The sequence below is a fragment of the Salmo salar genome, chromosome ssa10 (assembly GCF_905237065.1).
Source record: "Salmo salar chromosome ssa10, Ssal_v3.1, whole genome shotgun sequence".
Lineage (NCBI taxonomy): Eukaryota > Metazoa > Chordata > Actinopteri > Salmoniformes > Salmonidae > Salmo > Salmo salar.
The window spans coordinates 116,301,856-116,318,785 of record NC_059451.1 but is presented as its reverse complement, the minus strand read 5'-3'; the positions used below and the strand labels follow the sequence as shown (position 1 = coordinate 116,318,785).

At 43.0% G+C, this 16,930-nt stretch overlaps 1 protein-coding gene across 18 annotated transcripts in view; it reads left to right on the top strand.

Annotated features, from left to right (window-relative positions):
- The window catches only part of LOC106561640 (neuronal cell adhesion molecule), a 154,702-nt gene that overhangs the window by 117,579 nt on the left and 20,193 nt on the right, over window positions 1-16,930 (top strand). For 11 of the 18 annotated variants that reach the window (XM_014125766.2, XM_014125771.2, XM_014125779.2 and 8 more), the window contains 14 exons: window positions 1,511-1,633; window positions 2,058-2,228; window positions 2,776-2,832; window positions 5,081-5,192; window positions 5,553-5,737; window positions 9,418-9,549; window positions 9,766-9,909; window positions 10,029-10,140; window positions 10,891-11,057; window positions 12,730-12,877; window positions 13,613-13,737; window positions 14,189-14,218; window positions 15,371-15,472; window positions 16,084-16,281. In XM_014125766.2, coding sequence (XP_013981241.2) covers window positions 1,511-1,633; window positions 2,058-2,228; window positions 2,776-2,832; window positions 5,081-5,192; window positions 5,553-5,737; window positions 9,418-9,549; window positions 9,766-9,909; window positions 10,029-10,140; window positions 10,891-11,057; window positions 12,730-12,877; window positions 13,613-13,737; window positions 14,189-14,218; window positions 15,371-15,472; window positions 16,084-16,281 — 1,806 coding nt within the window. The remainder of the gene's footprint in view (window positions 1-1,510; window positions 1,634-2,057; window positions 2,229-2,775; window positions 2,833-5,080; window positions 5,193-5,552; window positions 5,738-9,417; window positions 9,550-9,765; window positions 9,910-10,028; window positions 10,141-10,890; window positions 11,058-12,729; window positions 12,878-13,612; window positions 13,738-14,188; window positions 14,219-15,370; window positions 15,473-16,083; window positions 16,282-16,930) is intronic. The other 7 variants (XM_014125776.2, XM_014125773.2, XM_045688472.1 and 4 more) reach the window with 3 other exon arrangements.

Below are 16,930 nucleotides of genomic sequence, written 5' to 3'. Positions count from 1 at the left end.
GAACTCATTCCATTCATGTAGCTAGAACTCATTCCTTTCATGTAGCTAGAACTCATTCATTTCATGTAGCTAGAACTCATTCCTTCCATGTAGCATTCCTTTCTTGTAGCTAGAACTCATTCCTTTCATGTAGCTAGACCTCATTCCTTTCATGCAGCTAGAACTCATTCCTTTCATGCAGCTAGAACTCATTCCTTTCATGTAGCTAGAACTCATTCCTTTCATGCAGCTAGAACTCATTCCATTCATGCACCTAGAACTCATTCCTTTCATGTAGCTAGAACTCATTCCTTTCATGTAGCTAGAACTCATTCCATTCATGTAGCTAGAACTCATTCCTTTCTTGTCGCTAGAACTCATTCCTTTCATGTAGCTAGAACTCATTCCATTCATGTAGCTAGAACTCATTCCTTTCTTGTCGCTAGAACTCATTCCTTTCATGCAGCTAGAACTCATTCCTTTCATGTAGCTAGAACTCATTCCTTTCATGTAGCTAGAACTCATTCCATTCATGTAGCTAGAACTCATTCCTTTCATGTAGCTAGAACTCATTCCTTTCATGTAGCTAGACCTCATTCCATTCATGTAGCTAGAACTCATTCCATTCATGTAGCATTCCTTTCATGTAGCTAGAACTCATTCCTTTCATGTAGCTAGAACTCATTCCATTCATGTAGCTAGAACTCATTCCATTCATGTAGCTAGAACTCATTCCATTCATGTAGCTAGAACTCATTCCATTCATGTATCTAGAACTCATTCCATTCATGTAGCTAGAACTCATTCCATTCATGTAGCTAGAACTCATTCCATTCATGTAGCTAGATCTCATTCCATTCATGTACCTAGAACTCATTCCATTCATGTAGCTAGAACTCATTCCATTCATGTAGCTAGATCTCATTCCATTCATGTACCTAGAACTCATTCCATTCATGTAGCTAGAACTCATTCCATTCATGTAGCTAGAACTCATTCCTTTCATGTAGCTAGAACTCATTCATTTCATGTAGCTAGAACTCATTCCTTCCATGTAGCATTCCTTTCTTGTAGCTAGAACTCATTCCTTTCATGCAGCTAGAACTCATTCCTTTCATGCAGCTAGAACTCATTCCTTCCATGTAGCTAGAACTCATTCCATTCATGTAGCTAGAACTCATTCCTTTCTTGTCGCTAGAACTCATTCCTTTCATGTAGCTAGAACTCATTCCTTTCTTGTCGCTAGAACTCATTCCTTTCATGCAGCTAGAACTCATTCCTTTCATGTAGCTAGAACTCATTCCTTTCATGTAGCTAGAACTCATTCCATTCATGTAGCTAGAACTCATTCCTTTCATGTAGCTAGAACTCATTCCTTTCATGTAGCTAGAACTCATTCCATTCATGTAGCTAGAACTCATTCCTTTCATGTAGCTAGAACTCATTCCTTTTATTCACTCAGTCTTCTTGGTGACGTTAGGTAAATGTAGAAACCTCATGTAGAAACCTGTTTCCCTCATGTGTATTTCAGGGTCCCCCTTGTGGTCAAAGGAGAGGAACGAGCCAATCAGAGTTCAGGAGGGCGAGGCTCTAGTGCTACATTGCCGGCCCCCTGCTGGCCTACCCCCTCCCATCATCTTCTGGATGGACGTCAGTAAGTCTGGTCTTTATAGTCCACTGTCTGTTGTGCTGTAGTTTACTGTAGATGCATAGATACCTGTAGATACCTCGTGTTGACTTCTCTCCTCGTGTTGACTTCTCTCCTCGTGTTGACTTCTCTCCTCGTGTTGACTTCTCTCCTCATGTTGACTTCTCTCCTCATGTTGACTTCTCTCCTCGTGTTGACTTCTCTCCTCGTGTTGACTTCTCTCCTCATGTTGACTTCTCTCCTCGTGTTGACTTCTCTCCTCGTGTTGACTTCTCTCCTCGTGTTGACTTCTTTCCTCGTGTTGACTTCTCTCCTCGTGTTGACTTCTCTCCTCGTGTTGACTTCTCTCCTCGTGTTGACTTCTCTCCTCGTGTTGACTTCTCTCCTCATGTTGACTTCTCTCCTCGTGTTGACTTCTCTCCTCCCCCAGACTTCCAGAGACTGCCTCAGAGCAGCCGTGTGTTCCAGGCGTTGAACGGAGACTTGTACTTCTCCAACGTTCTGAAGGAGGACTCGAGGAACGACTACATCTGTTACGCTCGTTTCCCTCACACTCAGACCATCCAGCAGAAACAACCCATCACCCTCTTAGTGCTCAACCGTAAGTGTATGTGTGTGTGTGTGTGTGTGTGTGTGTGTGTGTGTGTGTGGGAATGTGTGTGTGCGTGAATGTGTGCATGTGCACATTGTGTGTGTGTTCTTGCATGTGTGTGTGTGTGTGTGTGTGTGTGTGTGTGTGTGTGTGTGTGTGTGTGTGTGTGTGTGTGTGTGTGTGTGTGTGTGTGTGTGTGTGTGCGCGTGTGCTCAGTATTGAATGTGTGTGTCAGTTTGCATAGGAGTTTCCCATCAGTGATCCCAACGTCAGCGTCGCCAGTAGTAGTCTAGTAGTCATCATGAAAAGCCTCTCTCAACAACAAAAGGCTTTCTCATACAGTCCAGTTACCACTGACTGATCGTCATGACGATACAGGTTCACAGACACGATTTGACCATCTATTCTTTATCTACAGTATATCTATGATCATCATTCAGCATTTTGTTCAGTTCACACAGTTTGATTTTAGTATTCAGCCATTCATGTTTATTTGTCCAATCACTTTATTGACTTCAACATGTGGCATGTTTGATTATTTTCTGTTGTGTTACAGTGGATGCAGTCAATGAGACTGTTGCTGCTTTATTCAATGAAACTGATTTGTTTAGTGGTGAGTTTTGGCACCCCCTAGTGGCTCTGTCCTCCCATAGCCGTCAACCAATAGAAACCAACCACTAACATCGACCTCTAAACCTTAACCTTACCCTTGTGATTGTCCTCATCTTTAGTAGTAAACCAATACTAGAAATCAATCAGTAGCATTAACCTCCTAAACCTTAACCTAACCCCACTTCCCACCATAACTTGACCAATGAATACATTTTTGTGAAAGACATTATCTTTTCTACAGCAACTATTTATTAACATAATTTCAAATGACTAAAATGAACCACTGCATGATGGTTCCTCCTTTGCCTTGCTCATATTTTATAAATTCAAATGGACAAATTACATCTGTATTACATTCAGTAGGTCTGTATTACATCCAGTAGGTCTGTCTGTATTACATTCAGTAGGTCTGTCTGTATTACATTCAGTAGGTCTGTATTACATTCATTAGGTCTGTATTACATTCAGTAGGTCTGTCTGTATTACATTCATTAGGTCTGTATTACATTCAGTAGGTCTGTATTACATCCAGTAGGTCTGTCTGTATTACATTCAGTAGGTCTGTCTGTATTACATTCAGTAGGTCTGTATTACATTCATTAGGTCTGTATTACATTCAGTAGGTCTGTATTACATCCAGTTGGTCTGTCTGTATTACATTCAGTAGGTCTGTCTGTATTACATTCATTAGGTCTGTATTACATTCAGTAGGTCTGTATTACATTCAGTAGGTCTGTCTGTATTACAATCAGTACGTCTGTATTACATTCAGTAGGTCTGTATTACATTCAGTAGGTCTGTCTGTATTACATTCAGTACGTCTGTCTGTATTACATTCAGTACGTCTGTCTGTATTACATTCAGTAGGTCTGTCTGTATTACATTCAGTAGGTCTGTCTGTAATACATTCAGTAGGTCTGTCTGTATTACATTCAGTAGGTCTGTATTACATTCAGTAGGTCTGTCTGTATTACATTCAGTACGTCTGTCTGTATTACATTCAGTAGGTCTGTATTACATTCAGTAGGTCTGTATTACATTCAGTAGGTCTGTCTGTATTACATTCAGTAGGTCTTTATTACATTCAGTAGGTCTGTCTGTATTACATTCAGTAGGTCTGTCTGTATTACATTCAGTAGGTCTGTCTGTATTACATTCAGTAGGTCTGTCTGTATTACATTCAGTGCGTCTGTCTGTATTACATTCAGTAGGTCTGTATTACATTCAGTAGGTCTGTCTGTATTACATTCAGTAGGTCTGTATTACATTCAGTAGGTCTGTATTACATTCAGTAGGTCTGTCTGTATTACATTCAGTAGGTCTGTATTACATTCAGTAGGTCTGTATTACATTCAGTAGGTCTGTATTACATTCAGTAGGTCTGTATTACATTCAGTAGGCTACTTTTGGAAAGCTTTCTCTCTATTATAGTAATATATTTCATTAGAGCAAAGCAGATTGACAGCCTTACAAACTGTGAATGTTCCAACCACTACCACTCTAGTCTGTTCATCTATTCTCTTCACCCAGCCAACCGAATTCTTTCTTCCCAATCCACTTAAAACCTCTCCACTGTGTCTGACATCTTTCATTTCCTATCAGTTCATTTCTCATTGTTTGCAAAAGCGTCACTTCCTATGCGTCTGTCTGTCGAGTACCCTGAAGCTACATGTCACGCAGGCAAGCAGTCAGCCGTACAACAGATGAGGCTACAGACAGACTGATCTGACAGAAACGCTGTACCTCTCTTTCTGTATGATCATTGCCATCATCACAAGCACCATTTGTTGAACTCTTAATATCATAGAATCATATTCAAAGATGATTCTTTTGAGAAGATTATCCTAATCCTCACATTGGACTGGAAAGTAGTTTACTATCTGGTATCCTTACTATCTGGTACAGGAAAACAACATGTTGTAGATATGCACCACCTCTCAGTACAGTCCTACCGCTCGACCAAAGAACCCCTTCACAGGGATTCATTCCAACACATTTACGACCTGTACACTGCGATCGACTTTTAAAGGCAATTTCCCTTACTCTTCACTATAAACGCTGCTGATGTCAGCTCAAACACAAATCACCTTTTAAAAAGTCAACTGCTGTGTTTGAGTATGTGAGCCCTGACCTGTACCTTCACAGTGGTACAACACCGACCTTGGTAAAACCCCAGGAATAAAATGGACAGAACAGCAGTAGTCTTGTTGTGACTAGCTGTGTCTCTGACCCCTCCATTGTGACTGCAGACGGCTTGGCGGAGGAGAGGAAACCTACTTTCCTCATCCCTTCTGGCTCCAGCAGCTCCAAGATGGTGCTGAGAGGACAGGTCCTGGAGTTGGAGTGCATCACTGAAGGACTGTAAGTACTTGGTGCCAATGAGAAACTGCAAATGTGTTGTACCTGTATTATGTGTTGTGTACGGTATACCTCTATTATTAATAATTATTACCTCTATTATTAATGTGTGCTTATAGATCATAGTGACCTAAACAAGTTCACTGGAAACGTATGCCTCCACACTATTCTCTCTCTCTCTCTCTCTCTCTCTCTCTCTCTCTCTCTCTCTCTCTCTCTCTCTCTCTCTCTGTCTCTGTCTCTGTCTCTGTCTCTCTCTCTCTCTCTCTCTCTCCCTCTGTCTCTCTCTCTCTCTCTCTCTCTCTCTCTCTCTCTCTCTCTCTCTCTCTCTCCCTCCCTCTTCTCCCCCTATTCCCTATCCAGTCCCACTCCAGAGGTCTCGTGGAGTAAGCTGAGCGGGGAGTTCCCTGACAAGCGTACCTCCATCGTGACCTTCCAGAAGATACTGCGTATCGTGAACGTGTCCGACGCCGACGCCGGCGAGTACCGCTGCACTGCCCACAACCGCCTGGCCTCCGTACACCACACCATCCGTGTCACTGTCAAAGGTATGTCATGTGACCTAGCAGTTAGTTCCAATAACTCTAGCACACGTAGTCTATAGCAGGGTCTGCATGGGTCCTGCACCCGCCCTTCTGATGTGGACTCCTCCTGCCTTTCCTGTCTGCCTGTCACTGTCCTACCCATTCAATCAAATCAAATCAAATATTTTATTTGTCACATACACATGGTTAGAAGATGTTAATGCGGGTGTAGCGAAATGCTTGTGCTTATAGTTCCAACCATGCAGTAATATCCAACGAGTAATCTAACCTAACAATTTCACAACAATTACCTTATACACACAAGTGTAAAGGAATGAATAAGAATATGTACCTAAAAAAAATATATGAATGAGCGATGGCCGAACGGCATAGGCAAGATGCAGCGGATGGTATAGAGTACAGTATATACATATGAGATGAGTAATGTAGGATATGTAAACATATAAAAGTGGCATTGTTTAAAGTGGCTAGTGATACATTATATCAAGATGGCAAGATGCAGTAGATGGTATAGAGTACAGTATATATATGAGATGAGTAATGTAGGGTATGTAAACATTATATAAAGTGGCATTGTTTAAAGTGACTAGTGATACATTTATTACATACATTTTTCCATTATTAAAGTGGCTGGAGTAGAGTCAGTATGTTGGCAGCAGCCACTCAATGTTAGTGATGGCTGTTTAACAGTCTGATGGCCTTGAGATAGAAGCTGTTTTTCAGTCTCTCGGTCCCAGCTTTGATGCACCTGTACTGACCTCGCCTTCTGGATGATAGCGGGGTGAACAGGCAGTGGCTCGGGTGGTTGTTGTCCTTGATGATCTTTTTGGCCTTCCTGTGACATCGGGTGGTGTAGGTGTCCTGGAGGGCAGGTAGTTTGCCCCCGGTGATGCGTTCTGCAGACCTCACTACCCTCTGTAATGCCTTCCGGTTATGGGCGGAGCAGTTGCCGTACCAGGCGGTGATACAGCCCGACAGGATGCTCTCGATTGTGCATCTGTAAAAGTTTGTGAGTGTTTTTGGTTGCTGCTGCGCCTTCTTCACCACGCTGTCTGTGTGGTTGGACCATTTCAGTTTGTCCGTGATGTGTACGCCGAGGAACTTAAAACTTTCTACCCTCTCCACTACTGTCCCGTCGATGTGGATAAGGGGGATGCTCCCTCTACTGTTTCCTGAAGTCCACGATCACCTCCTTTGTTTTGTTTTGTTGATGTTGAGTGTGAGGTTATTTTCCTGACACCACACTCCGAGGGCCCTCACCACCTCCCTGTAGGCCGTCTCGTCATTGTTGGTAATTAAGCCTACCACTGTAGTGTCGTCTGCAAACTTGATGATTGAGTTGGAGGGAGTACAGGAGAGGGCTGAGAACACACCCTTGTGGGGCCCCAGTGTTGAGGATCAGCGGGGTGGAGATGTTGTTACCTACCCTCACCACCTGGGGGCGGCCTGTCAGGAAGTCCAGGACCCAGTTGCTCAGGGCGGGGTCGAGACCCAGGGTCCCGAGCTTGATGACGAGTTTGGAGGGTACTATGGTGTTAAATGCTGAGCTGTAGTCGATGAACAGCATTCTCACATAGATATTCCTGTTGTCCAGATGGGTTAGGGCAGTGTGCAGTGTGATTGCGATTGCGTCGTCTGTGGACCTATTGGGGCGGTAAGCAAATTGGAGTGGGTCTAGGGTGTCAGGTAGGGTGGAGGTGATATGGTCCTTGACTAGTCTCTCAAAGCACTTCATGATGACGGAAGTGAGTGCTACGGGGCGATAGTCATTTAGTTCAGTTACCTTAGCTTTCTTGGGAACAGGAACAATGGTGGCCCTCTTGAAGCATGTGGGGACAGCAGACTGGGATAAGGATTGATTGAATATGTCTGTAAACACACCAGCCAGCTGGTCTGCGCATGCTCTGAGGATGCGGCTGGGGATGCCGTCTGGGCCTGCAGCCTTGCGAGGGTTGACACGTTTAATGTTTTGCTCACGTCGGCTGCAGTGAAGGAGAGCCCGCAGGTTTTGGTAGCGGGCCGTGTCAGTAGCACTGTATTGTCCTCAAAGCGAGCAAAGAAGTTGTTTAGTCTGTCTGGGAACAAGACATCCTGGTACGCGTCGGGGCTGGTTTTCCTTTTATAGTCCGTGATTGACTGTAGACCCTGCCACATACCTTTCGTGACTGAGCCGTTGAATTGTGACTCCACTTTGTCTCTATACTGACCCTTAGCTTGTTTGATTGCCTTGCAGAGGGAATAGCTACACTGTTTGTATTCGGTCATGTTTCCAGTCACCTTGCCCTGATTAAAAGCAGTGGTTCGCACTTTCAGTTTTGCGAGGATGCTGCCATCAATCCACGGTTTCTGGTTTGGGAATGTTTTAAAAGACGCAGTGGGTACAACATCGCCGATGCACTTGCTAATAAACCCGCTCACCGAATCAGCGTATTCATCAATGTTGTTGTTCGCCGCAAAGCGCAACATATCCCAGTCCACATGATCGAAGCAATCTTGAAGCGTGGAATCCGATTGGTCGGACCAGCGTTGAACAGACCTCAGCGGGAGTTTCCTGTTTTAGGTTCTGTCTATAGGCTGGAAGCAACAAAATGGAGTCATGGTCAGCTTTTCCGAAAGGAGGGCGGGGAGGGCCTTATATGCGTCGCGGAAGTTAGAATAACAATTATCTAGAGTTTTGCCAGCCCTGGTAGCGCAATCGATATGCTGATAGAATTTAGGGAGCCTTGTTTTCAGATTAGCCTTGTTAAAATCCCCAGCTGCAAGAAATGCAGCCTCAGGATATGTGGTTTCCAGTTTACATAGAGTCAAATGAAGTTCGTTCAGGCCCGTCGATGTGTCTGCTTGGGGGGGAGATATATGTGGCTGTGATTATAATCAAAGAGAATTCTCTAGGTAGATAATGCGGTCGGCATTTGATTGTGAGGAACTCTAAGTCAGGTGAACAGAAGGACTTGAGTTCCTGTCACTGTCCCACCCATTCAATAACATCCCAAAACGGTCACTGTCCTACCCATTCAATAACATCCCAAAACTGTCACTGTCCTAGCCATTCAATAACATCACAAAACGGTCACTGTCCCACCCATTCAATAACATCCCAAAACGGTCACTGTCCTACCCATTCAATAACACCACAAAATGTTCACTGTCCTACCCATTCAATAACACCACAAAACTGTCACTGTCCCACCCATTCAATAGCACCACAAAATGTTCACTGTCCTACCCATTCAATAACACCACAAAACTGTCACTGTCCTACCCATTCAATAACAGCACAAAAAAAGGTCTGTGAAGAGCAGGGCTGAAAGGGGTCAGGAAGGTATGGCTGCCTCCAGGGCTTTTATCCTCTCTTTCAATCTCCCTTATTGATTTTTAAATGGTGGAATCCGGAGCAGAGGGTTCAGGCATTAACCGCTTTCCTGCCTTTCAGTATTGTGTAACCTTTCTGACCATTATTCTCTCCCATCACATTCCTTTTTAGTTTTCCTTGTTAAACCTTGTATTTTGATGCAAATTCTACAGCAACATTGCCTTGTTAAAAAAAAACAAATACAAAAAATGATCCAACCATACAGCCAGCATTCAAGTCCTAATGTGTGGTGACCATCAACTGAACTTCTATATTCTACCTTTAACCAACTGTCTGCTTGCCTTGTGTTCATCTGGCCCTCCCCTCCCAGCGGCACCGTACTGGCTCACTACCCCCAGGAACCTGGTGCTGGCCCCTAAAGAGAAGGGTCAATTGATCTGTAGGGCCAGTGGTACTCCCAAACCCACCATCAACTGGGCCATGAATGGCATCCCCATAGAGAGTGAGTACTCGGTATTGATTGATTGAGTGTATGTCTGTCTCTTAGTGTTCACACTGTGCACAGACACCACAGTCTATTTGGGATTAGGTCATTGCATCTGCCATTGTGAGGTTTAGACACACAGACAATGTTCAAGTTAAACATTTTCTATGTTCATGGTGAGTTTTTTCTATGTTTATGGTGAAACTTTTGACACGTGTTTTGACGCCTTGCTAGATTCACCTGAGGACCCCAATAGGAAGGTGGAAGGTGACACCATCATCTTCGAGGAAGTCCAGACTGGATCCAGTGCAGTCTACCAGTGCAACGCATCCAATGAATATGGATATCTGCTGTCCAATGCCTTCGTCAACGTTCTCTGTGAGTCCACTCCTTTCTCAAACTTACAACTCAGAAGTTTGAAGTTAAAGCTTGAAACTCAGCTTTTCTGTCACTGAAATGCATTGAACTTGCAAACACATTTTTGTGTCTGTTTATAGCTGAAACACCCAGAGTATTGACTCCAGCTAACCAGGTCTACCAGGTGATCAGAAACAACCACGCCTTGCTGGACTGTTCCTCCTTCGGCTCGCCCATCCCCAAAATCACATGGTAAATTCATGACCTTTGAACTTTTTTGTATACTCTACATGCAGTTATGGGTACTAAAAAGATAGGTCACGCCACAGTATTGGCAGCAATGGGTGTGCAACACAGTGCTGTAACACAGTGCTGCAACACAGTGCTGTAACACAGTGCTGTAACACAGTGCTGCAACACAGTGCTGTAACACAGTGCTGTAACACCGTGCTGTAACACAGTGCTGTAACACCGTGCTGCAACACAGTGCTGTAACACCGTGCTGCAACACAGTGCTGTAACACCGTGCTGCAACACAGTGCTGTAACACAGTGCTGTAACACAGTGCTGCAACACAGTGCTGTAACACAGTGCTGTAACACAGTGCTGCAACACAGTGCTGTAACACAGTGCTGCAACACAGTGCTGTAACACAGTGCTGTAACACCGTGCTGCAACACAGTGCTGTAACACAGTGCTGTAACACAGTGCTGTAACACAGTACTGCAACACAGTGCTGTAACACAGTGCTGCAACACCGTGCTGCAACACAGTGCTGTAACACAGTGCTGTAACACAGTGCTGTAACACAGTGCTGTAACACCGTGCTGTAACACAGTGCTGCAACACAGTGCTGTAACACAGTGCTGTAGCATTTTTAATAAGAAACAGGGTTTTAACTTTAGGAAACAAACAGAACTGCATGGTATGTGTGTGTTAAAAAATCTTACCCCAATCCCAGGTTAAAAGTTCAGAGCCTATGGTTCCACTATTCCCTGTCAGGTTTAAGGACAGCCAGTCCAGCACCCTGGAAGGGGACCCCTACTTGCTGCATGAAAATGGGACTCTGGAGATATATGTGGCTCAGGCCCTCAACAGTGGGAAGTATATCTGTGTGGCCAGGAATACTCTGGGCATCGCTGAGAACCACGTCTATCTGGAGGTCAAAGGTGAGATACCACACTATTCTCTCTCTCTCTCTCTCTCTCTCTCTCTCTCTCTCTCTCACACACACTTTCTCATTCTCTCTCTCTCTCTCTCTCTCTCTCTCTCTCTCTCTCTCTCTCTCTCTCACACACACACTTTCTCATTCTCTCTCTCACACACACACTTTCTCATTCTCTCTCTCTCTCTTTCTCTCTCTCTCTCTCTCTCTCACACACTTTCTCATTCTCTCTCTCTCTCTCTCTCTCTCTCTCTCTCTCTCTCTCTCTCACACACACTTTCTCATTCTCTCTCTCTCTCTCTCTCTCTCTCTCTCTCTCTCTCTCTCTCTCTCTCTCTCTCTCTCTCTCTCTCCCCCCTTATCTCTCTCAAATTCAAATTCAAGCTGCTTTACTGGCATGAAAAACATTGTGTTAATATTGCCAAAGCAACAATGTATACAATATACATTGTAATAAAATTATAAACAATAACAAATAATAATATATAATGGCAATAAATAATAATACAAAATTAAATACAAAAATAATAACAATAAAATGGTAACAGTCAATAGTAGAATGTAATGTAATAAATATAAAAATATAAATATGGAAAATGAATCTATAACTAACTTATAACTAAATAACGGTCATCTTCACCATTACATCAGTACTACAACTACTATCATCATTACCACTACTACTACCACCACCATCACTGAACTGTTATCATTACCATTACCACACATACCATTACTATTTGGAATGATAAACAACAATAATAATAGAAATAACAATAACAGTAATAACAATAATAGTAATAATAAGTAAGTTACTGTTTACTATGCAGATGTTATTATTCAGTGTCCCTCAGGCTATGGGAGGCAAATACATATTTGGCTGCAAGAGGAGCCATTGCTCCTTCGCCCATGAGTATTTTTAGTTTTTCCTCTGGGTTTAATAAGTTCAAATTTGGAATAAATGTAGTCATTTCTGTGAATAATGCATCTCTTTGTGAGGAATATTTATCATAGTAAAGGAGAAAGTGCATCTCTGTCTCTACCTCCCCTGTCGTGCAGTGACCACATACACACTCCTCTTTGGGTAGCCATGTCTTTCTATGTCTGCTGGTTTCTATTGCCAATCGGTGGTCACTCAGCCTGTACTTGGTAAGGATCTGTCTCTGCTTCGTATCTCTGACAGAGTAGAGATAATCAGACAATTCATATTCTCTGTTTAGGGTCAGATAGCAATTCTCTCTGTCTCTTTCTGTCTCTCTCTGTCTCTCTCTCTCTCTCTCTCTCTCGCTCTCTCTCTCGCTCTCTCTGTCTCTCTCTCTCGCTCTCTCTCTCTCTCTCTCTCTCTGTCTCTCTCTTTCTCTCTCTCTCTCTCTCTCTCTCTCTCTCTGTCTCTCTCTCGCTCTCTCTCTCTCTGTCTCTCTCTGTCTCTCTCTCTCTCTCTCTCGCTCTCTCTCTCTCTCTGTCTCTCTCTCTCTCTACTGGACATGTTTTTCTGAAGGTTTACCATATCGGAAACATAGGGTCAATACTTTTTCCTGACCATTTGATCTAACTAGGGAAAACTGATGGCCCTGAACACCACTTATTTATCCAACTTTAATTTCTCCAGATTATTGAGATAAACAACGAAGTAGGATATTGCGTTGTGTTGTTTCTGATGTAACTTTCCCCCCCAGAGCCAACTCGTATCCTGAAGCAGCCCAAATACAAGGTGGCCCAGAGAAACAGGAACGTGGTGTTTGAGTGTAAAGTAAAACACGACCCCACCCTCATCCCCATCATGATCTGGCTGAAAGACAACGGAGAGCTGCCCGACGACGAGAGGTACGTGCTGGTACTCAAACACTCATGTTTCAACATAGAGCACGTGTAACGGGTGTCGTAAGGATTGGACCAAGGTGCAGCGGGAACGTGTATACTCATCTTCTTTATTTAATAAAAGAAGGAAAAACAACAAATCACTATACAAAAACAACGAACGACACTAACAGTCCTGTCAGGTGCACAGACACTAAACAGGAAACAACTACCCACAAATCCCATAGACAAAACACCCCTCTTAAATAAGACCTTCAATTAGAAGCAACGAGGAGCAGCTGCTTCCAACTGAAGGTCAACCCCATTAACTAAACATAGACATAGAAAGACTAGAACTAACATAGAAATAAACTAACAAGAACATAGCCCAAAAACCCTGGAACACTCTAAACAAACACCCCTCTTACATAATAACATAACCCAACAAACCCGGAACCACATAAAACAAACACCCCCTGCCACGTCCTGACCAAACTACAATAACAAATAACCCCTTTACTGGTCAGAACGCGACAGCACGTGCCATTATATCCGCAGTAGTAAGTCCTGCTTTTGTATATTCTCCTCTTCTTTAATTCAATTTAGTTTATCCATTAGTCCATCAGGGCTTCCTGAGTGCATACATAAACACACAATTCAACACAAACAAAAGGGTTATACACTTACACAAGAGGACCCTTTAATAACCTCTTAAGGTTCGAACCCTTTTTAATTTAATTTTTTTTGCCTTTGTCTTCCCAGATTTCTGGTGGACTCTGACAGCTTGACCATAACAGATGTGACAGAGAACGACGCTGGAACTTACACCTGCATAATGAATACTACTCTGGACCATGACTCTGCCAGTGCTGAGCTCACTGTCGTCGGTATGTACAGATGTGGGATCTTAATTTGACCTGTATTGACGATTTGAACGTTTAATCCGTGATGTTGCTTGATCGGTGGTTAGCCTATTAGCTGGTCAAAATTAGGCTACATGAAAAGTGGAATACTGTTAATATAACTGTGTGTTAGGACAGGTTTTCAGTGAATTTATGTAAATCACAAGGCTGATCAAATTAAGGTCCTACATCTGTAACTCTCTCTCGTAAACTTACATACCAGAAACATGCTCATGATCCCTCAAATCACACGACAGTAACAATGTTATATCTGTTAGTTTTGTTGGGAAAAATGTACTTAGTCTATTCTATTATACTATATTCTATCCTATTATGTTAAATTACGCCAAGTAAGAGAGAGGGTGTCCTGTTGTCTCTAATCACTAATTAGCTACTTAACCCCTACCTCACTCCCACCTGTTCTCTTACCTGGCAGAGGCAGCTCCTACTCCAGCTACCATCTATGGTAAACCTGCATTAAACACAAATGCTCATCTCTGCTCCCAGTCCCATGGGCTTGTGTGTGTGTGTGTGTGTGTGTGTGTGTGTGTGTGTGTGTGTGTGTGTGTGTGTGTGTGTGTGTGTGTGTGTGTGTGTGTGTGTGTGTGTGTGTGTGTGTGTGTTCGTGTGTGTGTTTCTGTGTGTGTTTCTGTGTGTGGATTATGTGTCTGCATAGTCAAGCATGCTGCGCTGCTCGCAGATGTGATCATTCACAGTGTTTGTGTGTGACATCACCAGCATCCGGACTGACGGACGGACGGAGCAAAAGACAGTTGTTTAATTTAACCACCGTTTTTTAAAGGGCTTTTTGATTTCACCATTTTCTTATATCATTCATTCTTTATTTTAAAAGCAGTTTGACGATTTTTTTTATTCCCTAAATGTGCTTTTGTTATTTTGTTTAGCATGTGTTGTTGAATGAATACATCAGCAATACAGCTCATTAAAAAGGAGTCTGTGAGTGTGGAGTAATTGCTAGTGCCTTTAAAGGGATACTTGGGGATTTTGGCAATAATGCCATTTACCTACTTCCCCAGAGTCAGATGAACTCATGGATACCATTTTATGTCTCTGTGTGCAGTATGAAGAAAGTTAGAGATACTTTTGTGAGCCAACGCTAACTAGTCTTCCAGTGCAATGACTGGAAGACTATGGTATCTACTAGCATGCTAGCAGTTACCATAGACTTCCAGTCAATGTGCTAACGCTTGTTAGCAATTGCGCAAACACTAGTTCGCAAACTTCCTTCAAACTCCACACAAAGGCATAAAAAATGGTATCCACGTGTTCATCTGACTCTGGGGAAGTATAGTAGATAAAGGGCTTCATTGCCTAAATGCTGAAGTATCTATATAATCCACAGATATGTTTGTCACACTGCTTGGTGTCTCTGTCCCTGCTGCAGAGTGGGGTGAAGTGTTCCATTTCCATCCAGCTCATCTGTCTAAAGCTTTCTTGTGGCAATAAAAAGGATCTTCTCTTGCTGTGTTCCATACTTATTTTTTATCAGTCTGTGGTTCCATATGTGGCATGGCATGAAGGAATAATGTTGTTGTGCTGAGAGTTACAGTAAAGTAAGCTGTCTATTGCACTGAGCTAAATGTCCTGTGTTCTCCAGAACAACCAGACCCTCCAACTGACCTGGAGCTGACCGACATGAAACCCAGGAGTGTCCAGCTCACCTGGATACCTGGAGACGAACACAACAGCCCTATTCACAGTACGCACCTGCTGTACCTGTGTGTGTGCGTGTGTGTGTGTGTGCTTCTATGTTGATGTTTCTCTTTGTGTTAGTTTGATCCATGTTGTCCCTCGCGAGGCCTGTATACAGTACAGTCAGTAAACCTGGAGGCTCGTCTGTGTGTGTGTGTGTGTGTGTGTGTGTGTGTGTGTGTGTGTGTGTGTGTGTGTGTGTGTGTGTGTGTGTGTGTGTGTGTGTGTGTGTGTGTGTGTGTGTGTGTGTGTGTGTGTGTGTGTGTGTGTGTGTGTGTGTGTGTGTGTGTGTGTGTGTGTGTGTGTGTGTGTGTGCTGCTAATGACAGACTGCTATTCCCAGAGCCCTATCTAATGGCTGTATCATTATTATCTTGAGACTACAGCCTCAGTGCTATTAGGTTTAGTCAATCTCACTGTTTTTGAATGATGTTAGCACTACTCAGAGTACTTGCTAATTGTTTGTTCAGCACTACCCATATCATATGTATTTAATGGTGGATTTGATGTGTTTCTGATAGTGCCAGGATCTTCCAGGGTAATGTTGTTAGGTATACAGTATATGCCATTCTACATTCCCTGCAATCATTCACAATTTTTTCACCTCGTTCCCCCTCAGAATTTGTGATCCAGTACACAGACTCTCTCCACGATCATGGCCACTGGCACAACCTGACGCATGTCCCGGGCAGCAAGACCACGGCCCACCTCGAACTGTCCCCTTACGTTCACTACTCCTTCAGAGTCCTGGCCCTGAACGCTGTGGGTCTCTCCGATCCCTCCAACCCATCCCACATGTACAAGACCAACCCTGCAGGTACAGATTCTACGATTGACTTGTTAATAATGGAGTTGATTATAAAATTAGTTGACTTATACAGTGTATAGATTTGTGCATACTGTTGATTTGGCATTCTGTTGATTTGTGCTTACAGTTGATTTGTCATTCTGTTGATTTGTGCATTCTGTTGATTTGTGCATACTGTTGATTTGGCATTCTGTTGATTTGTGCATACTGTTGATTTGGCATTCTGTTGATTTGGCATTCTGTTGATTTGTACATTCTGTTGATTTGTGCATTCTGTTGATTTGGCATTCTGTTGATTTGGCATTCTGTTGATTTGTGCATTCTGTTGATTTGTACATTCTGTTGATTTGTGCATTCTGTTGATTTGGCATTCTGTTGATTTGTGCATACTGTTGATTTGTGCATTCTGTTGATTTGGAATTTTGTTGATTTGTGCATACTGCTGATTTGGCATTCTGTTGATTTGTGCATACTGTTGATTTGTGCATTCTGTTGATTTGGCATTCTGTTGATTTGTGCATACTGTTGATTTGGCATTCTGTTGATTTGGCATTCTGTTGATTTGTGCATTCTCTTGACTTGGCATTCTGTTGATTTGTGCGTACTGTTGATTTGGCATTCTGTTGATTTGTGCATTCTGTTGATTTGGCATTCTGTT